We start from the raw sequence: 17,114 nt of genomic DNA on the forward strand, positions 1-17,114 counted from the left end.
AATGCCAAATAAAGTCTGTATTTGTTAAATACATATATGGACATACAATGCATTAAATTTATATTTTCCAAACCTATTTACTGTATATTCAAAAGTGACCTGCTAAACGGCTTAAGTGTGACCATCAGGTTGGAAACCTATAATGGGCAGCACTAGCCTACAGTGATGGACAGCCCTGGTGCTCTTCACAGACAAGGATAAAGTAAAGTTATAGGCTTCTAACTAAAAACAGTTTCAGGATGAAAGTTACATTGCATCAGTCACTGTCTCCCCATTGAAAATATCTTCCAAACCAAAGGGAAGCTTGATGTACCATATATCTTTTTAAAAATAAGATTACATTTTCAATTAGTGGCCAATAATTGGCATACATTATGGATCTATAAATTCAATAGTCACATGACTTCTAAACATGGTTAGCCATCTGTAACATTCTACGGGTCAAACTTTCAAAACAAACTTTAAAGACTCACCTGAAATTGTACCTATGAATATTCATCTGTACATGTAAAAAAAAGTTTGCCTGCATAAATCTGTCATTCACGATAGATGCCAACACAAAAACACTTAGACAAACAAACAACCAGTCTTAAAGAATTAATTTAGGCTCCTTTGAAAGAGTCTGTTGCTCACTTAAAGGCAATCTGCAAAATATATTTAAAAACATACAGGCACTTTCAGCATTACGTATTGAGTGCTCTGAAAGTAGGAGGTATATGTCAGAAAATTAGTACTGTAACTTAAATTTGTCTTTTTCTTGGCACTGTTTATGAAACTTGCAAAATACAAGTCCTTGTCCATTGTCAACTCATATTCAGTACCTCCCCTCACCATACACAGGAACCTCTGAAAAGTTTTGCATACATTTAAGGCAGTCCATTTTTCCAGATGCAGTATACAAGACCAATTTTTATGCATTAATTGTATTCTTTACCAAATTAGTGTTTAATATGAAGATTTCAATAAACAATGGTTCTTTCACCTTTATCATCGGACAAGCACTGTTTGATGTTGCATATGATGTCACCACTTATGACATAATGGGAAATAACAGTGAGTAAAAAATAATGAATAAACAAGACTGCAATTTGTGGCTCTTTAAAAACAATAATTCAAAATAATGCCATTTTGAGTTGGAAAGATATCCAGTGAGCTCTCTTCTTTTTTATCATTATGCCTATGTGAATGTCTGTATTTAATGGGACATTAAAATTATTTTGGTAAGGTTTTGTAGAGTGCTTAGAGCCTTAGATACATGTTGTAAATAAATAAATAAAAAGGTAAGTTGAGATATCTTATGTGCTCAAATTCAGCATATTGAACCAAACAACTTCTCTGGATCTTAGTAATAAAAGGATCACCTACACTAAAAAAATTAACTATATCATGAAACTGGGTTATTAGATTTTAGTGTGATGACACAATAGGAACTCAGTAAGGCCTTCTATGTTACCCCCAGCAGGGTCACATAGAAAAGATCCCAACTTCATCTTAGCCACATTCCCAAGCCATTCTACATATCTCAAAGGATCTGTATTACAACAGCAGCATGTGAAAACAATGATTATTTTGAAAGGCACAGTTCTAAAGTAATTATTAGGCAGACAAGGTTCGCTGGGTAAATCTGATATCTTTTATTAGACCAACTCAAATAGTTGGAAAAAAATCTTCTTTGCAAGCTTTTGGGTACAATTACCCTTAATTGTACTGAAAGCTTGCAAAGAATTTTTTTTCCAACTATCTGAGTTGGTCTAATAAAAGCTATCAGATTTACCCAAAGAACCTTGTCTGCCTATGTACTTAGACCAACACGGCTACAACCTACAGCCCTGAAAGCAATTATTAGTAATCCTCAAATGAGAAATGGAAGTGTTTTCAACATGTGTATGGGCAAATGAATAAGAAAAGCCATTAATGACTGCCAACCTGTACAAATATACTTAAAAGCTAGCAGACTATGGAATCTGGTCCCTCATATCAATACAGATCCTCATTATCACTAATATCTAATGTTGACTTTTTAAAGCACAAAGCAGTAGCTTCCAATTTAAATAACTAGGTAGTACTGAAAAAATTCCTAGACAATGAATTCCTAGACTTTTAAACTTCTGAACAATGTTTAACAAAATTTACCCATTAATCATCATATGGGTTAGGGACAGAAATTACACATAAACTGGCATAATTGATCAGAAGGCAGTTCAAATCTGTATCACAACAGAAGTTCAGTGCACATAAACTGCTTTCAAAATGGCTGAAACCGGTTTAAGATAAACCTGGATGGATGTAGTATCAGACTTAACTGATTTAGGTTAAATCAGTTTATTGAACTTCTGTCCCAAATCCCCTTCAGATTCAAGTGAACTCACAGTCCCCCAGCATCCCAGGATGCCTTGGCCCAAGCTGTCTGCTCCAGCCGAGCAAGGTGGCATGCTCTAGCCCCCACCAGCTTCTAGCCTGGGCCACTGCAGGCCTATGGCTACATTTCTGGAATCAAAAGTGAATGTCTGTTCACTTGCTTATCTATGCATCTCAGACTAACCTGCGAAGATTCAATCAATTCAGCCTTGGGCTTTTTGACTGTCTGTACTTAGCTATGTAATCTTTTCACATAGGATGGAAACTTAAACCTTGAAATAAGGAATTCAAAGGAGAAAGACACTACTTCCTTCTGGATTCCTAGCATCAGATTCACTAAATATACCTTACAGATTCAGGTAAGGTAAGGTAAAGTTATGCTTCCTAGCTTCTGAGTTTCTCCCTCAAAAAATTTTTTTAAAAAGTCACATGTTGTTTATTCGTTGGTATACTGGTCACTTATAACAAAGTCTTGTTTCGTGTCAAATACAATACTGCTCTAGTCCTCTTCTTATATATGGATAAAGATTTCATAGACATCTCCCTGAATTTTAGATTCAGCCAAGATTCAAATCTACGATATGGATTGGGAATCGACTGCTGACAAAAGTCATAATGAACTACAGGGCTATTTGTATTCTAGTCCATATCAGCAATAATAAAAGTTATTTACCAGTTGAGCAGCCTATAAGAACTGAAGTTGTCATTTAAACTCCCAGTTCTTAGTTAATGGTTGTCTATCCTACTTTCAACATAATATGGTACTCACAGGAGAGAAGCCTGAGACTGCACAGGGATAAAATTCAATTTAAAACTTAAAATAAACCCTTTCACATCCTAAAAGGGATTCTCAGAGTCGTAGAATTAAAGAGCCTCAGAGGGACAGTTTCATTCTCTATAAATACCTTTTCTGTGAACAGAAATCTTAAGTGTTCTATGCTGTCAGTCCCATACCTTTTTGTAAGTACCATATGTGCTTGAAATACTTCAAAATAAATTATCTGACATTTGGCTGAAGATCAAAACTCAGATACGAAACATAAAAACTTGAGTCAAACCCAGTCTTTGCTTTTTCTATTCACTCCTTCAGAGCATTAACTTATTGTATTTTAAAATTAAGGATGTGTATGTTATAAAAAAGATTAACAGAATAGTTAAAATCATTTATTTACCTTTAAGAAGAATGTTAGAAGGATAAACATACTACTAACCTCTATATCTGTCTGAAAGTTAAAAAGGTCTATTCTTTGCCAGTTACTTCCATCTAGAGCCAAGACATTCCATGCCTAAAAAAAACATATACATGTTTAATAAACCTTCTCAATCTAGGTACATAAATAACCTTTCCCCCTACCTCATCAACACTATCAGTGCGCTGAACTCTCAGTATTTTTATGAAATGAAAATGACTAGTAATTAGAAGTAAGTAGTTAAAACAAATTTTATACGCTAATCTTTTGAACCCTAGGATTACGTGTCTTCAGATTTTAAGGATCAAATTCTGTCTTAGATGTGCACACATATGCTGATTTACATTCGAATTATAAATATACTGTATCATACAAGAATACGAGCCTCAATTTTAGTAAATTTACTATTTAGTACATTATTCTGGTTAGAGCTGAGTACTTCAACATGTGGCAGCTGCTAAGGAAAGAACAAAAAAGCATGATGGGGAGCATCAATATTATTTTCAGTAGCACTCGACTTTTAGCTGGAGGGAATAACAGAACCTGGTGCTAATTTGTGAAATCTAATGAAATAACAGGCTGGGGTTTGCAGAGATGAGGAGTAAAACAGTTACAGTTAACATTTCATCTTTCTCTGAAAAAAGATGTAAAATTAAAAATTCTGCCTTTGCAAACAACACAAAAGGGACGTTCAGTAATATAATTCAGCATATGAATACTGTTGTATATATTTGTACATTTGTACACTTTTTCATGTAAAAATAAAACATTTTTCAATCAGGCAAAATTAAGACTAGTTGAACATAAATATGTATTGACATGCTTTTTCTATCATCCTCTTTTGTGTGCCCTTGACTCTACTACTAGTAGATCTCAACACCTTCATTATTTGGCACACAAATGATGCATACGCTCCTCAAACACACGTTGCACATTAACAAAAGGTACAAGGAATTTTAAGAAAAAAAAAAAAATCTGAAAAATGGTGTAATACAGCCACAAGCTTTAAAAACAAGTGCCATTATGCCAAAAAAGGCTTAATCCTTTCTGCAGAAACACAGCATGTACTGTGACATTTCCTGTCCTGCCCCCCTTCCTTTCCCTTTCCCCCCTTTTAGATACTTTAGTAATTAATTTTGCATATCTGAAGGCAGAATTGGGCCCATAGTTTCTGATCCATTGTTCATTAAAGTCAATAGAAATATTTCCTTTACTGATCTCTAAGGCCCTCATCTGCAGTCTACTGTTTACTGATAATTAATTAAATAGTTCTTTTCAATGCACAAATGTCTAAACTAAAGTGAATACTGTACCTTGGAAACTTGTGCACATCGGCATAAAGTAACTATATCCAAGAAGGAAAATATTCTAGGAAGAAAAGAAAAATTATTGCATTATGTTGAAGTTTTATTGCTAATCCAGTCCAATATATAGGTTCACTGTTTTATAATCATATGAAAATAATTCAAGGTACATGAGACATTAAATTTAACTTAACTATACTAGAAATGTGTTGTGTAGCCTGATAACATAACTACATATTGACTAAACGGACCCATTTCTGTGGTTGGATCCCTAGTTGTCATAGCTCCAGTACAGCAAAACCAGTGTAGTTCTGCTAGCTTGGATGGATGCAGAGGGCTGAATTTTGGCTTTTTCGTACACAGTGTTAGAAAAATGAATTCCAAGCAAGTATCACCAGTAGTCAATTTCAAAATGATTTTCAGCATGAGAAAGTAGTTCATATATATTTAATGATGTAATAATCTGTTAATAAGTACCACCAAAAATACAGACAAAAACAAAACAGAATTCTTAGTTTAGAGAACAATGATTAGGATACTTATAATCTAAACACCACTATAAGAAAAAACAGTCTAGATTTCTAATTGATTACAGACATTGCTTCTAAGTACTATACAACTTATTTTTTTAACTCTACAGGAAATAAAGTGACACAGACATTCAGTATTTGGCATCACTGATCTATCTAATCATGATACCATTCCTCTAAGCCTGCCTACCAAAACTACTGAATTCTGCACGCATTTTCCAAATATCAGTGAAGCTGGCTTGAGGCAGAGGTGTGTTCTCAGGGGAGGAAAGCATATTACTTTAAGCTTAAAATGCAGATTCCAATCCAGAAGTATTTTTAGTATATATTTTATGCTCTACTTTATACCACACTTACTAGTAACTCTCGGTATAATGGAGAGATGTCATTGTAAATCAGTGATAAATTAGCTTCTCACCAAAAAAAATCAACATTTGTGGATAATCAGCAACATGACTATCTTAAAACATCTTTGTGCTAAAATGATATTGAGGAGCAAATAAAGCTGATGAAGAGATGTTAATTTTTCATATCTAAATTTTTGAGCAACACTCTCTAGGGATCTTAGGGTGCATCCACATGAGATGCTAACTGCACAGTACTGTGTAGGGCAAAAACTGTGCTAATACACTACTGCACAGTAGTATTAGGCGCAGGTAGCGTCACTAAAGCCATGCACCAGTACTACTGCACAGTAGCACCAGTACCTGTACACTGATTTAGTACTTGGTTATACAAGTACTAAACTTAATGTGCCATCACTACAGCACATTAATGAATGTGCAGACGCACCCTTAGAACTATAGGTGTCTAAATCCATATTTAGGTATCGAAAGAAGAGACCAGATTTTCATTTATGCTGAGCACCAATAGTAACCACGGAAGTGAACAAGAGCTACAAGTGCTAACTCCTCTGAAAATCACGCCTCTTAAATGGCCAACTTCAGACAACCCAATCTCAAATTGCTCATCTTTCCTGATATTCTATTACCACATATAAGCATTTTGGCTTAAATCCTATTTCTTTTTATGTGCTTATATGGCAGTTACTAGCACTTATGTACAGTTTGCAATTCAGCTCTGCACTCGCCTGTCCATGCCCACTAAGCAAGCAACAGTAGGACTGCACCACGAAATAGGATTGCCAGCTAACTTCCAAAGTTTTAGGCTCAGCAACAACGCAACCTGGAGCAGGGAGCCCTCTTACCCTAGTGGTTAGGGCAGGAGCTGAACATCTATGTTCTAGGTCTCCTTTATCCAGTGTGGATTTGAACCTACATTTTTTTGCATCACAGAAAATTCTTCTAAACAGCAAGCCATAGTCCAAGCTTTATACAGACCCTTCTACAGCCCTCCTTTTGAAGTTGGCCCTGGACAAGGGAGGCATACAGGACCAAGAGAAATAAACTAAGCCAGTATATGGCTCAGTGCGCCATGGTTGGAGCAGTCTGTTAGAAAATTCACATTTATTTTTGGGTAATAAGTACCTAGAATTCAGGTCTCCTACTTTGTAGGCAAGTGCCCTATCTGCTGGGCTAAGAGGCTAAAACACAGAAGGACTCCTCTTTTTCCTCCATCATACTTCTGAAAAAGTGTGTGTGCAGGGCAATTCTATTCCACCAGAGCAAACGGAATTCCAAACTGCATGCTAAGTGCCAAAAACTGCAATTATGCAGCTGCATACATGTTACCTAGGCACACAAAAACACACAATTTCAAATTAAATCCACTGACCATGTAACCTCCACAGAAGAGTGCGTGTCTTTATAACACATACACTGCATGTTATAATGTAAACAATTTTACAACATTTATTTCATTATTTTAACATCTACTCAAAGAGTTTTTTCAATAAGAAAATAAAACTTTCTAATATAATTAAGTACATTCAGGTCTTCAATAGACATCATATTAAAACCAGAAATTCTTTTAATAGGAATACTTATTGAGGATCCAAATGAACCACTTTCCAATCCTATCATTCTTCCCCCAAATGACCAAAACAATGAGCCTTGCAATAAGACAGGAAAGAATTCCTCAGTTTTGTATCTCCTGTACTAACACCATTTGAATCAAGTTGAAAAGTTCTGTCAGATTTACAGATGGTGATATACAAAACAGTTATCCAAATTATTTCAGGAAATTTGACTTCACAGCTTTTCAAGAATGAAGGGCTGTGACATACCATTTGAGGACAGATCAGTCCTAAATAGAGAGGAAGACCAGTATTTGGAAGTTCATATTCATAATATACTTTACTGTAAAAAAGAGAGAGAGAGAAAAGAAATGATACAGGGATCTAGGAAGATGAGAAAAGAGTATCTGTACCCCATTACTTTGTGTTTTTTTAGCTATTGGTTCTAATGTTCTACTGTTTGGTGTCAGAATATATGATCTTGTTCTTTTGCATATAATATACCCCTTCCCAGAATATGGGGCTGGGGGCTTGGGAGCCAGGGGCCAGGGCTGAGGACTTCAGGGCTGGGCACCAGAGTAGGTGGCCATGCACCGGGATTGGGGGCTGTGTCAGCTCCAACCCCTCCAACATCGTGGCCTGGTCTGATCCAGCTGCACTGAGGGCCATACAATGGGACCATACCTGGCTTCAACAGGGCAGGGGTTGACTACACCAGCCCTGGGGGCCATGCACCAGGGCTCTATCCAGCCATGGCAGCACTGTGGGCCATGTGACAGGGCCTGATCCATAAAACAGGGCCAGGGGCTGCAATCCAGCCAGGGCAAGGACCCAGACTCAGCCCACTGGAACCAACACAACACGTGGATCTGGAACCAGTGCATACAGTTCACCTTTAAGCCAATCCTGTGTGCCAGCCCAATCTGATGCATTTTTGGGGAGGAGGACTTCCAGTGGAAAGGGAGTCCAAGATGAGTGGTCACTCCATAAGGATGTGATCCTAAAAGCACAAGGAAAGTCCATTCCAGCCCACAGGAAAGGTAGTAGGAGAGGTTTCTGAAGATTGGAAGAGGGCCAATGTGGTGCCTATCTTCAAGAAAGGAAGTAAGGAAGACTCAGGGAACTACAGGCCAATCAGTTTGACCTCAATTCCTGGAAAGATCTTGGAAAAAATTGTTAAAGAATCCATAAATAAAAGGCTAACACAAGTCATCATTCTGAGAGTTAGCCAACACGGCTTCATTACGGTTAGGTCATGCCTGACCAACCTCATTTTCTTCTATGACCAGGTGACGCATCACCTGGACAGGGGAGGAGAGGCTGATGTCATTTACTTGGATTTCAAAAAAGCCTTTGACTTGGTCTTTCATGATGTCCTCATGGTAAAACTGGGGAGCTGCAGCCTCAACAACCTTATGGTCTGATGGCTGGGGAACTGGCTCCGTGGTCAGACCCAGAGAGTGATATTCAATGGAACTGAGCCAACATGGCACATGGTGACCATTGGTGTCCCCGAGGGTTCAGTTCTCGGACCACTACCCTTTAATATATTCATAAACGATCTTGATTCAGGTGTCAGAAGCGGACTGGCTAAGTTCGGAGACAATACCAAATTATGGGGAAGTGCGGTCGCTCTAGAGGATAGGCTGGGGATTCAGGCCAACCTGGACAGGCTTGCTAGATGGGCGGATCAAAACCTGAGGACATTCAACATAGAGAAATGCAAGGTCCTCCACCTCAGGAGAAAGAACCCACATTATACTATAGGCTCAGCAGTGCTAATCAAAAGAGACTTGGGGGTCATGATTGACCACAAGATGAATGTGAGACACCAATGTGATGCTGCAGGCAGCAAAGCAAATAAAACCCTGGCTTGCATCTACCAATGCATCTCAAGCAAGACCCAAGATGTCATCCTCCTGTTATAGTTGACCTTGGTGAGGCCGCAGCTGGAGTACTGCATCCAGTTCTGGGCTCCACCCTTTAGAAAGGACATGAAGAAGCTTGAGAGAGTCTAGAGGAGAGCCACACGCACGATCAGAGGTCAAGAGAGCAGGCCTTATGAGGAAATGCTGAGAGGCACGGGACTCTTCAGTTTAGAGAAGCGTAGGCTTAGAGGGGGCTTGGTGGCAGCCTATAAGTACATCAGGGGTGTGCATCAGGACCTGGGAGAATGTCCGTTTACCAGGGCACCCCAAGTGAAGACAAGGTCCAACAGTTACACACTGCTGGAAGACTGCTTGAGAATGAATATAAGGAAAAACTTCTTTACTGTCCAAGTCTCCAAAGTCTGGAATAGACTCCCCCCAGAAGTAGTGCAAGCACCTACACTGGACACATTCAAGAAGCATTTGAATGATTATCTTGCTGGGGTCATCTGACCCCAACTGACTTCCTGCCCTTTGGGCAGGGGGCTGGACCCAATGATCTCATAAGGCCCCTTCCAGCCCTAATGTCTATGAAATCTTTAAAAATTAATTATGTAGTTATTTGCCTTCAATGTAACTGACTCAGGTAAAAGCCAATCAACAGAAACTTGATTATACTTTTGATGGTCTACAGAAAAGCTGTCGGAACTGATCCAAATTCCAATGAAGTCAATGGCATAGTCCTCAAACACATGAGGCTTCAGACGTATATGAAGTGACTAATATCTGTTCTGAATAGGAAATCTCCCATCCATTGTCACTGTGGAATGCATGCCAAATAGGCAATTCTACTACTGCCTCTTAATTTGAGAATATGGCAAACCAATATTAGGAAACAATGCAAATTTTCAACAAGCATGGTCAGAGTCCAGAGTGTTAAATGGAAGCCACAGTTTCTTCCTCAGCTGACATCAGTCAATCATGGCAGAAGCTGCACAAACTTGCCTATGCCAAATGTATATCCCTGCTCTCATTTCCTCCTTCACTATATCCTGATCTTCTCATTTGTCTTTGAAATCTCTCATCCCAAGTTTAAAGTAATTTGTAATGACTGGTACTTCAGAGAACTTTCTAGTTCCAACACACTGAATAGTCTTTTCTGTAGTCTTTCAATCTCTTTATCAAAATCCACATTTTTCCATGAAACCTCTCAAATGCTATTCCTTCACCAATATTGCCTACTGATGCTCTCTTGCACCAACACTGTATATTTAGAGACTTGTCCAATTTCAATTTGATCTCTTCAGAATAAAGGAGTTATCTTTTATGCATTTGGAAAACACTATTCTTTTACAATGCTCCACAAATAATGGTTTAGCAGCTTGGAGGTATTAAACTTTCCTTGGACAACTCCTTACTAAGAACCAGCCAGGGAGAAGAAGAATAGGGCTATCAGGTCTGAAGACTCAAAATAACAAGAGAAAAGTGATTATTGAAAAGTATAAAGTACCTCTCACATGCTGGTCCTCAAGCTAGGGATTCTCACCAGCGCAGCCTATGAGTACACAAAGGCTGCATCTACACGAGACACTGATTGCGCGGTAGCTCGTTACTACTGTGCAGTAGCATCACGTGGCACAAACTGCAATGCAACGCTGCTGCACAGTAGTAATGAGCTACCGTACAGCATCACCAAGAAGCCGTGCAGGGACACTCACTGTACAGTAATGATGGTTACTGCGCAGTCATTTAGTACGTGTGTGTGCAAGTACTAAATGACTGAGCAGTAACAACTGCGTAGTCAGCATCTTGCGTAGATGTGGCCAAAAAATACCAAATAGGACAACTAATGGTCCTACAATGCATCAACACTTCATAATCACAGCTACATACATGGACATTAACCCATCTAGCAGCAGGATTCATTTCCACTTAGTATTTGACATAGATTAACACAAAGAAGCCAAAAATGAGATCCATATATTTAGGTTTGAAGGCCACCCAACCTGATCTCCTATCTGGTACATACCCCTGAATTTCACCTAGCCCTGTGCTGAACCTAACAACATATTTGATTGAGACAGATCTTCCAGAAAGGCATCCAGTTTTGATCTGAGGACATCAAGGGCATGCACAATTAATGTGACTGAATAAACTGTGGAGCAATTTGTGCTGCAGTAAACTACTCCAGGGCATAGCATCTACATGTGTGCCCAGGACAGCAGCAAACTGAGCTAGGGAAGAACAGACCAGGGCTGCTCCTGCCCTGCTTTGCCCCCTGCAGCAGCCAGGGGGAGAGCCAGGCTCCAGCCACAGCTGCCCCAGCATAGCAGGAGTTACAGGGATCAGGCCCAGGCTCTGGCTGTTGGCATCAGTGTGGCCCAGGCTCGGGGGCAGTCAGGCCCAGGCAGCAGATGTTGGGCAGCAGAGGAGCTGGCTGGGCTGACTGAGTGCCATTTACGCCCAGGTCAGCATCTATACATGTTGCTGCTTAGTAAATAACTCCGCAGTAAGATGGTACTTGCATTTACAAGTACCACTCTGCTGCAGAGTTAGTTTCCTACAGCCTAATAGGACCGCACATGAAGACATGAGATGTTTACTGCAGAGCTAATTAGTCTACTCTGCAGTAAACTTCTTGTGTAGACACACCCCAAGACAGATAATCCATCACTTCCCTTTGTAGTTTGTACCAATGATAAATCACCTTTCGCTATTAAAAATATGTTCCTTATTTCTAATCTGAATGTCTAATTTAATATTCCAGCTATTGGTTAGCATGCATCTCTGCTAGATTAAAGAGCCCTTGAAAGCCAGTGTTTTCTTCATGCATAAAACACACAAACTGAGTCATGCCTCAATCTTCTTTTTGATAAATCAATTCAGATACCAAGTCTCTCTCTGGCATTTTCCTTAGCTGTGGAATCATACTTTGTAGCTGTTCTTTGCTTGTTCTTCAACATCATTTTTAAAATGTATGTACCAGAAGAATATGGAATATTCCTCTGTCCAGAGGTAATAAATTACCTGCTGTTGCTACCAAGGATCATAACTGGCTTCATCTGCAACATGGTATCACAGTGCAAATTCAGGAGATGCTTGTAAACTTTGACCCAGCACTAATTTTCTACTACTGCTTTCTAGGATACAGTCCTTCATTCATAGGAAAGGCCTCCATTCCATATTCCTACATGTGTCACTGTACATTTGGCTGTATTATTAAGCATTTGGTTTGAATGCACCTAATGTATTGAGAAATCTATGCTGCACTACTGTCATGTCCTCATAGTTAAGTACTCCTTCACCAGGGCTTTGTGCCCTTTACAACTTCTATCAATACTGATTTTGTGTTTATTTCCTGATCACCAATGAAAACATTGAACAGAATCAGGCCTAATATAGTGCAAGTTTTAGTGGAACCCCTCTCAAAATATACCCATTTGATATAAGGAAGGATTGATGACTACTTATTTTGCTTATCCCCTGATGTTTTTCAGAAGGCACTCTGGACGTATCTACACATTGCTCTATGGTGACGTTGTTACTGCGCCATGCTTTATTACCAGGGTTGTCAACCAGGAGTACGTGTACACCTAGGGATACTTAGAAAGGTATTTGGGGGTAGGCAGGGGCGGGCAGGGACAGAGTGTGCCCTGGGGCGCTGTGGAAGCATCTCCCCTACCACATTCACCTCTTACCTGGGGGAGGGGTGTGCCAGGTGCTGCCTCCCCCACATCGCATACTGCACCACCTCCGCACTCCCCACCCCAGCTTGCTCTCCTGAGTGGCTGCCGGGCTACCGCGTGGGTCTCAATAGCACGAGGGGAAAGCGCGTTTATATGCCTGCTCCCAGGAGCAGGGCCAGGGAGGGAAGGAGGGAGGGTCGCACATGGCGGCTGCCGCAGCCATCACCCCATGCCACTTTCCCATGGCCAGTTGCACATGCGACTCCACAAGCTGCTGACTGGCAGCAGCAGTGCGGGGCAGTAAATGGCAGCAGTGGTCATCATGTACAAGCACCACCCCATCCAGCTGCCACTACCACAAGGAGTACACTTGCTAAAAAAAGTTGAAAACCCCTGCTTAAGTACTTCCAAAAGGATTCCACAGCCAAGGCAATGTGTAGACACAGACAATGTGTCTTCTGAAAAAGGAAGTACCAGATGTAAGTACTAAAGCACGGCACAGTAACACCTGTACTGCGCCATACGCATGCCACACAGTTATTTTTAGCAGCTACTTTGCCATAGCCGCCCACTATGATGGGGGATTTTGCCACTACAGTGAAGTAGCTGCTCGTCACATGTAAACACCCGTGAACACTACAGCGCCATAGCACATTCCTATAGTGATGTAACATCAGGTGTTGAAATGCCCACTGTAGACAAAATAAATTGCAATTGGTTTGAATCCAGTCTAGTACGATACATGGGTGTTCCATTTTCTTTATATCCAAATACTTCTATGCTGCTGAAGTCAGCTCTAATTCATAAGGTTTTAGGGCAAGTCCTGTGGCAATTCTTTTCGCATTTATACCCATTTTGTTGTGCCTTGACAAAACTGCATCCTCCCTCAGTGGTGTTTGTCATACAAGTATGATCTCTGCATTACTGATAGCTGAAATGAGAGCTCATAATTATATGCAAGAGAATACTTCCCCACATAAGCGACTGAATTGTTGTAGTAAAAACTAACTTTTAGAATGGAATGGGTAGAAAAAACAAGGCGATAAATGGTAAAAAGTGTTGAAGGTATTACAGATTGATACAGAATTAAAGATTAAAAAACCAGGATATGGAAAAATATAATTAAGATAAACACTATACTGAAGGTTAGGGATTTTTTCCATAATTAACCTTTACACCAAAAACAACCGATTGCAGAAATGTATTGTTTAGAAAGCACCTAATTATTAATAGTTGGCAAAAGAGTGATTTTCAAAATCTATTCAGTCTCCAGTCCTACCAGAATGAGGTTAAATGGATGATGTATTGTGTTCTACAGGTCTTCCCTCCATAGGTTGAAGGTTTGACAGACACCTTTCTTTCAAAATCTCTGAAGTCATTAGCAGTTTAGCTATTTTTCTAAAAAGTTTGTCAACTGGTGAATTTCCTTTTGGATCTGGTGCCTTTAACTTCTGAACCAGCTTGTCAGTTAAGATATTATGCAACTGAGACACTGTGTCCAATATTTTTTAAGCCCCCTCTTTAAGCACTAAATAAGGTGTTCCAGGAAGATTTATTTACTGTTAGCTGATAGTCACTGTAACAGTGCGATTCATTTGTCTTCATTGAAATGATTTAATTTTTCCATAAGTCTATTGCCAAACACAAAAGACATGAGTTTTATTTTTAAGAAATTCCACATTTCCCTCCCAGTTACCTTGAGAACTGAGACAAAGGCATGGATAGGTACTCATTCGTAGTTATATGAATTCCTGAGAAATTTGCAGCATTTCAAAAACAGCGTGACATGTGCATAAAGCCATTCAAGTGCTTGGGCATCCAAAGTGCTATGAAGAACATTGAGAGTATGTACTTCTGGGGGGTTAATGTGCAATGACCTGTGTGCTTTGCAAGGGCCCCACATCTTCAGAGGCTCCCAAGGACAGCCAAGTGGAGAGAAAAATGGCCAGGGAACACGCAGGAAACAGTTGGATGCAGAGACCACCAAAGAAACATCCCCAAAGGGCGTGTTTCCCCATCTCCTCCCCCTTCCCCTTGAGTTCAGCATAAGGGCACCCTGTGCATAAAAAAGCACATTGCCACTGCCGTCTGGAAGCCTGCAACCCTCAACAGCCTCTGGTTCATCACCAGCCTGTTAGGAGTGGACAAATCCATGGTGGGAAAGGCAGTATGGAAGGTGTGTCTGGCCATCCAATAGGTGTTGGCCCTGCACTTCATCAGTATTATCAACCCATGGAAGGTCAGCAGTGGAGGGAGGGCACGACTGATCTTGCAGAGGTTTGTGCGCTAATATAATCCCTTTGGCTCGCAGCTTTTGTGGCACTATACTTGGCTCCAGGCCTCACCTGACTGTGCAGTGCAACACAACGCATACACACATCTCTTGGTGAAGCTGTCTGCAGCACAGCCCTTGGAAGACAATGCCCTGCATCTGCTGCTGCCTCAGCTTCAGGAGAGGTGCCAACTGTCCACTTCACCCCAACCATGGCCTTTTCTAATTACAGAAGCCTGAACTATATTCAGTTGACCTCTGAATACCTGCACACAAATTTAACCACTCCCATGTTCTTGTCTGGAGTCCTTGCTGAGGTGGTAGATAAGGTCAGAGATACTAATGACATAAGAGCAGGTACTTATACTGAATGCCAAGAGGTCATGTCTACAAGAGTGGTGGACTGCACAGTTGTTACTACTCAGTCATTTAGTACTTGCATAACCAAGTACTAAATGACCACAGTAATCGGTGTTACTGTGCAGTAGCATCCCTGCACTTTCTTTTCCTAGGCACTACTGCACAGTAGCTTGTAACTACTGCGTAGTAGCGTCACGTCACAGTTAGTGCCCACCAATGCTACTGCACAGTAGCTCCTTACTACTGTGCAGTAGTGTCTCATGTAGCTGCACCCTTTGACAACTTGTGGAGGGTAAGGTCCCAGATGATTGGAAAAGGGCAAATACAGCACTTTCTACTTTTGAAGGAAGAGAAGAAAGAGAATTCAGGGAATGACAATCTAATCAGCCTGACCTCTATGGAAAGATCCTGGAGTAAGTCTCACTGATCTATTTTGAAGCACCTAGAGGAGAACAAGGTGATAGGAAGAGCGAGTATAGATTCACCAAAAGCAAGTCATGCCTGGCCAACCTGACTGTTTTTCAAGCCCAGAGATGGACTCTGCTTATAGCAGCGGTGGGCAAAATGCAGCCCAGGGGCTGGATGTGGCCCGCCAGGCCATTCTATCCGGCTCGTGGCGCTCCTAAAAAATTTAGAAAATTAATATTGATCTGCCCTGGGCTGCCTGTCATACGGCCGTCGATGGCTTGCCAAAACTCAGTAAGCAGCTCTCTGCCCAAAATAATTGCCCGCCCCGGCTTATAGTGTGGGGGAGGGGATGAGAAAGAGATCAGCAAATGTGATATACTTTGACTTTAGCAAGGTTTTTGACACTGTTTCTCCTGACATTATCATTATATCAAGCTAAAGCAACACAGTCCAACCTTCAAGCAGCAACAGAACAAATGCCATGTGGGCCACACAAACAGGGGCCCACATGCCCATGGGCCACACCAGGATAAGCTACAGACCCCACTCCCCCAGGCTGCGTGCCCCCTGCTCACCACAGCACTAAGGACCTAATACAACCCTCTATCCCTCTCTCTCACTGCACTACAAACCTGCACAGCCCTACTCCCACCCACTGCACCGTGAGCCCCCCCAGTACTTCCCTCCACTCCTACTCTGCAAGCCCTCCTCCCCCCTTCTGCCGCACCACATAACCATACTGCTTCTTCCCGCTCACTGCTGTACTGCACATGCATGTCCTCCCCATGGTGCATCACACTACCCCCACACATCCTCAGCTCCCCCAGCCATGCTGTGATGCACTGTCCCATTTCCTGGGGCAGAGACAAGCAGCAAAAGCTGGGAGAGAAAGGGGAGCCGGGGGGGGAGGGGGGGGGAAGCAGTGGCTGGGCAGAAGCTCAGGGACTGCAACTTAGCCCTTTTTGTGTGTGCTACATGCAGCCAATGGGTGACCAGTTGAACAACCCTGGTTTAGGTGAAATTACTATAATGTGGTTATATAACAAGCTCAGAAAGTAGTCATCTACAGATCAATATCTAACTGAGAAACAGCATGAAGTGGGTCCCTCAAGGTCCATCCTGGGGCCAGTATTATCTTCATTAATGATTTCAAGAATGGGACTGAGTTCATTCTTAGCAAATCTGGATAGAGTTGAAGACATTTGGAGGGTGGAATTAAGATT

General features: G+C 41.0%; 1 protein-coding gene across 2 annotated transcripts in view; it reads right to left on the bottom strand.

The window, feature by feature from the left end:
* The window catches only part of FBXL2 (F-box and leucine rich repeat protein 2), a 70,221-nt gene that overhangs the window by 37,232 nt on the left and 15,875 nt on the right, over positions 1-17,114 (bottom strand). For both annotated transcript variants that reach the window (XM_025204151.1, XM_006023601.3), the window contains exons 3-4: positions 4,862-4,916; positions 3,570-3,644 (exon numbers count right to left, since the gene is read on the bottom strand). In XM_025204151.1, the coding sequence (XP_025059936.1) occupies positions 3,570-3,644; positions 4,862-4,916 (130 nt within the window). The remainder of the gene's footprint in view (positions 1-3,569; positions 3,645-4,861; positions 4,917-17,114) is intronic.

Source organism: Alligator sinensis, unplaced genomic scaffold (assembly GCF_000455745.1).
Source record: "Alligator sinensis unplaced genomic scaffold, ASM45574v1 scaffold1118_1, whole genome shotgun sequence".
Lineage (NCBI taxonomy): Eukaryota > Metazoa > Chordata > Crocodylia > Alligatoridae > Alligator > Alligator sinensis.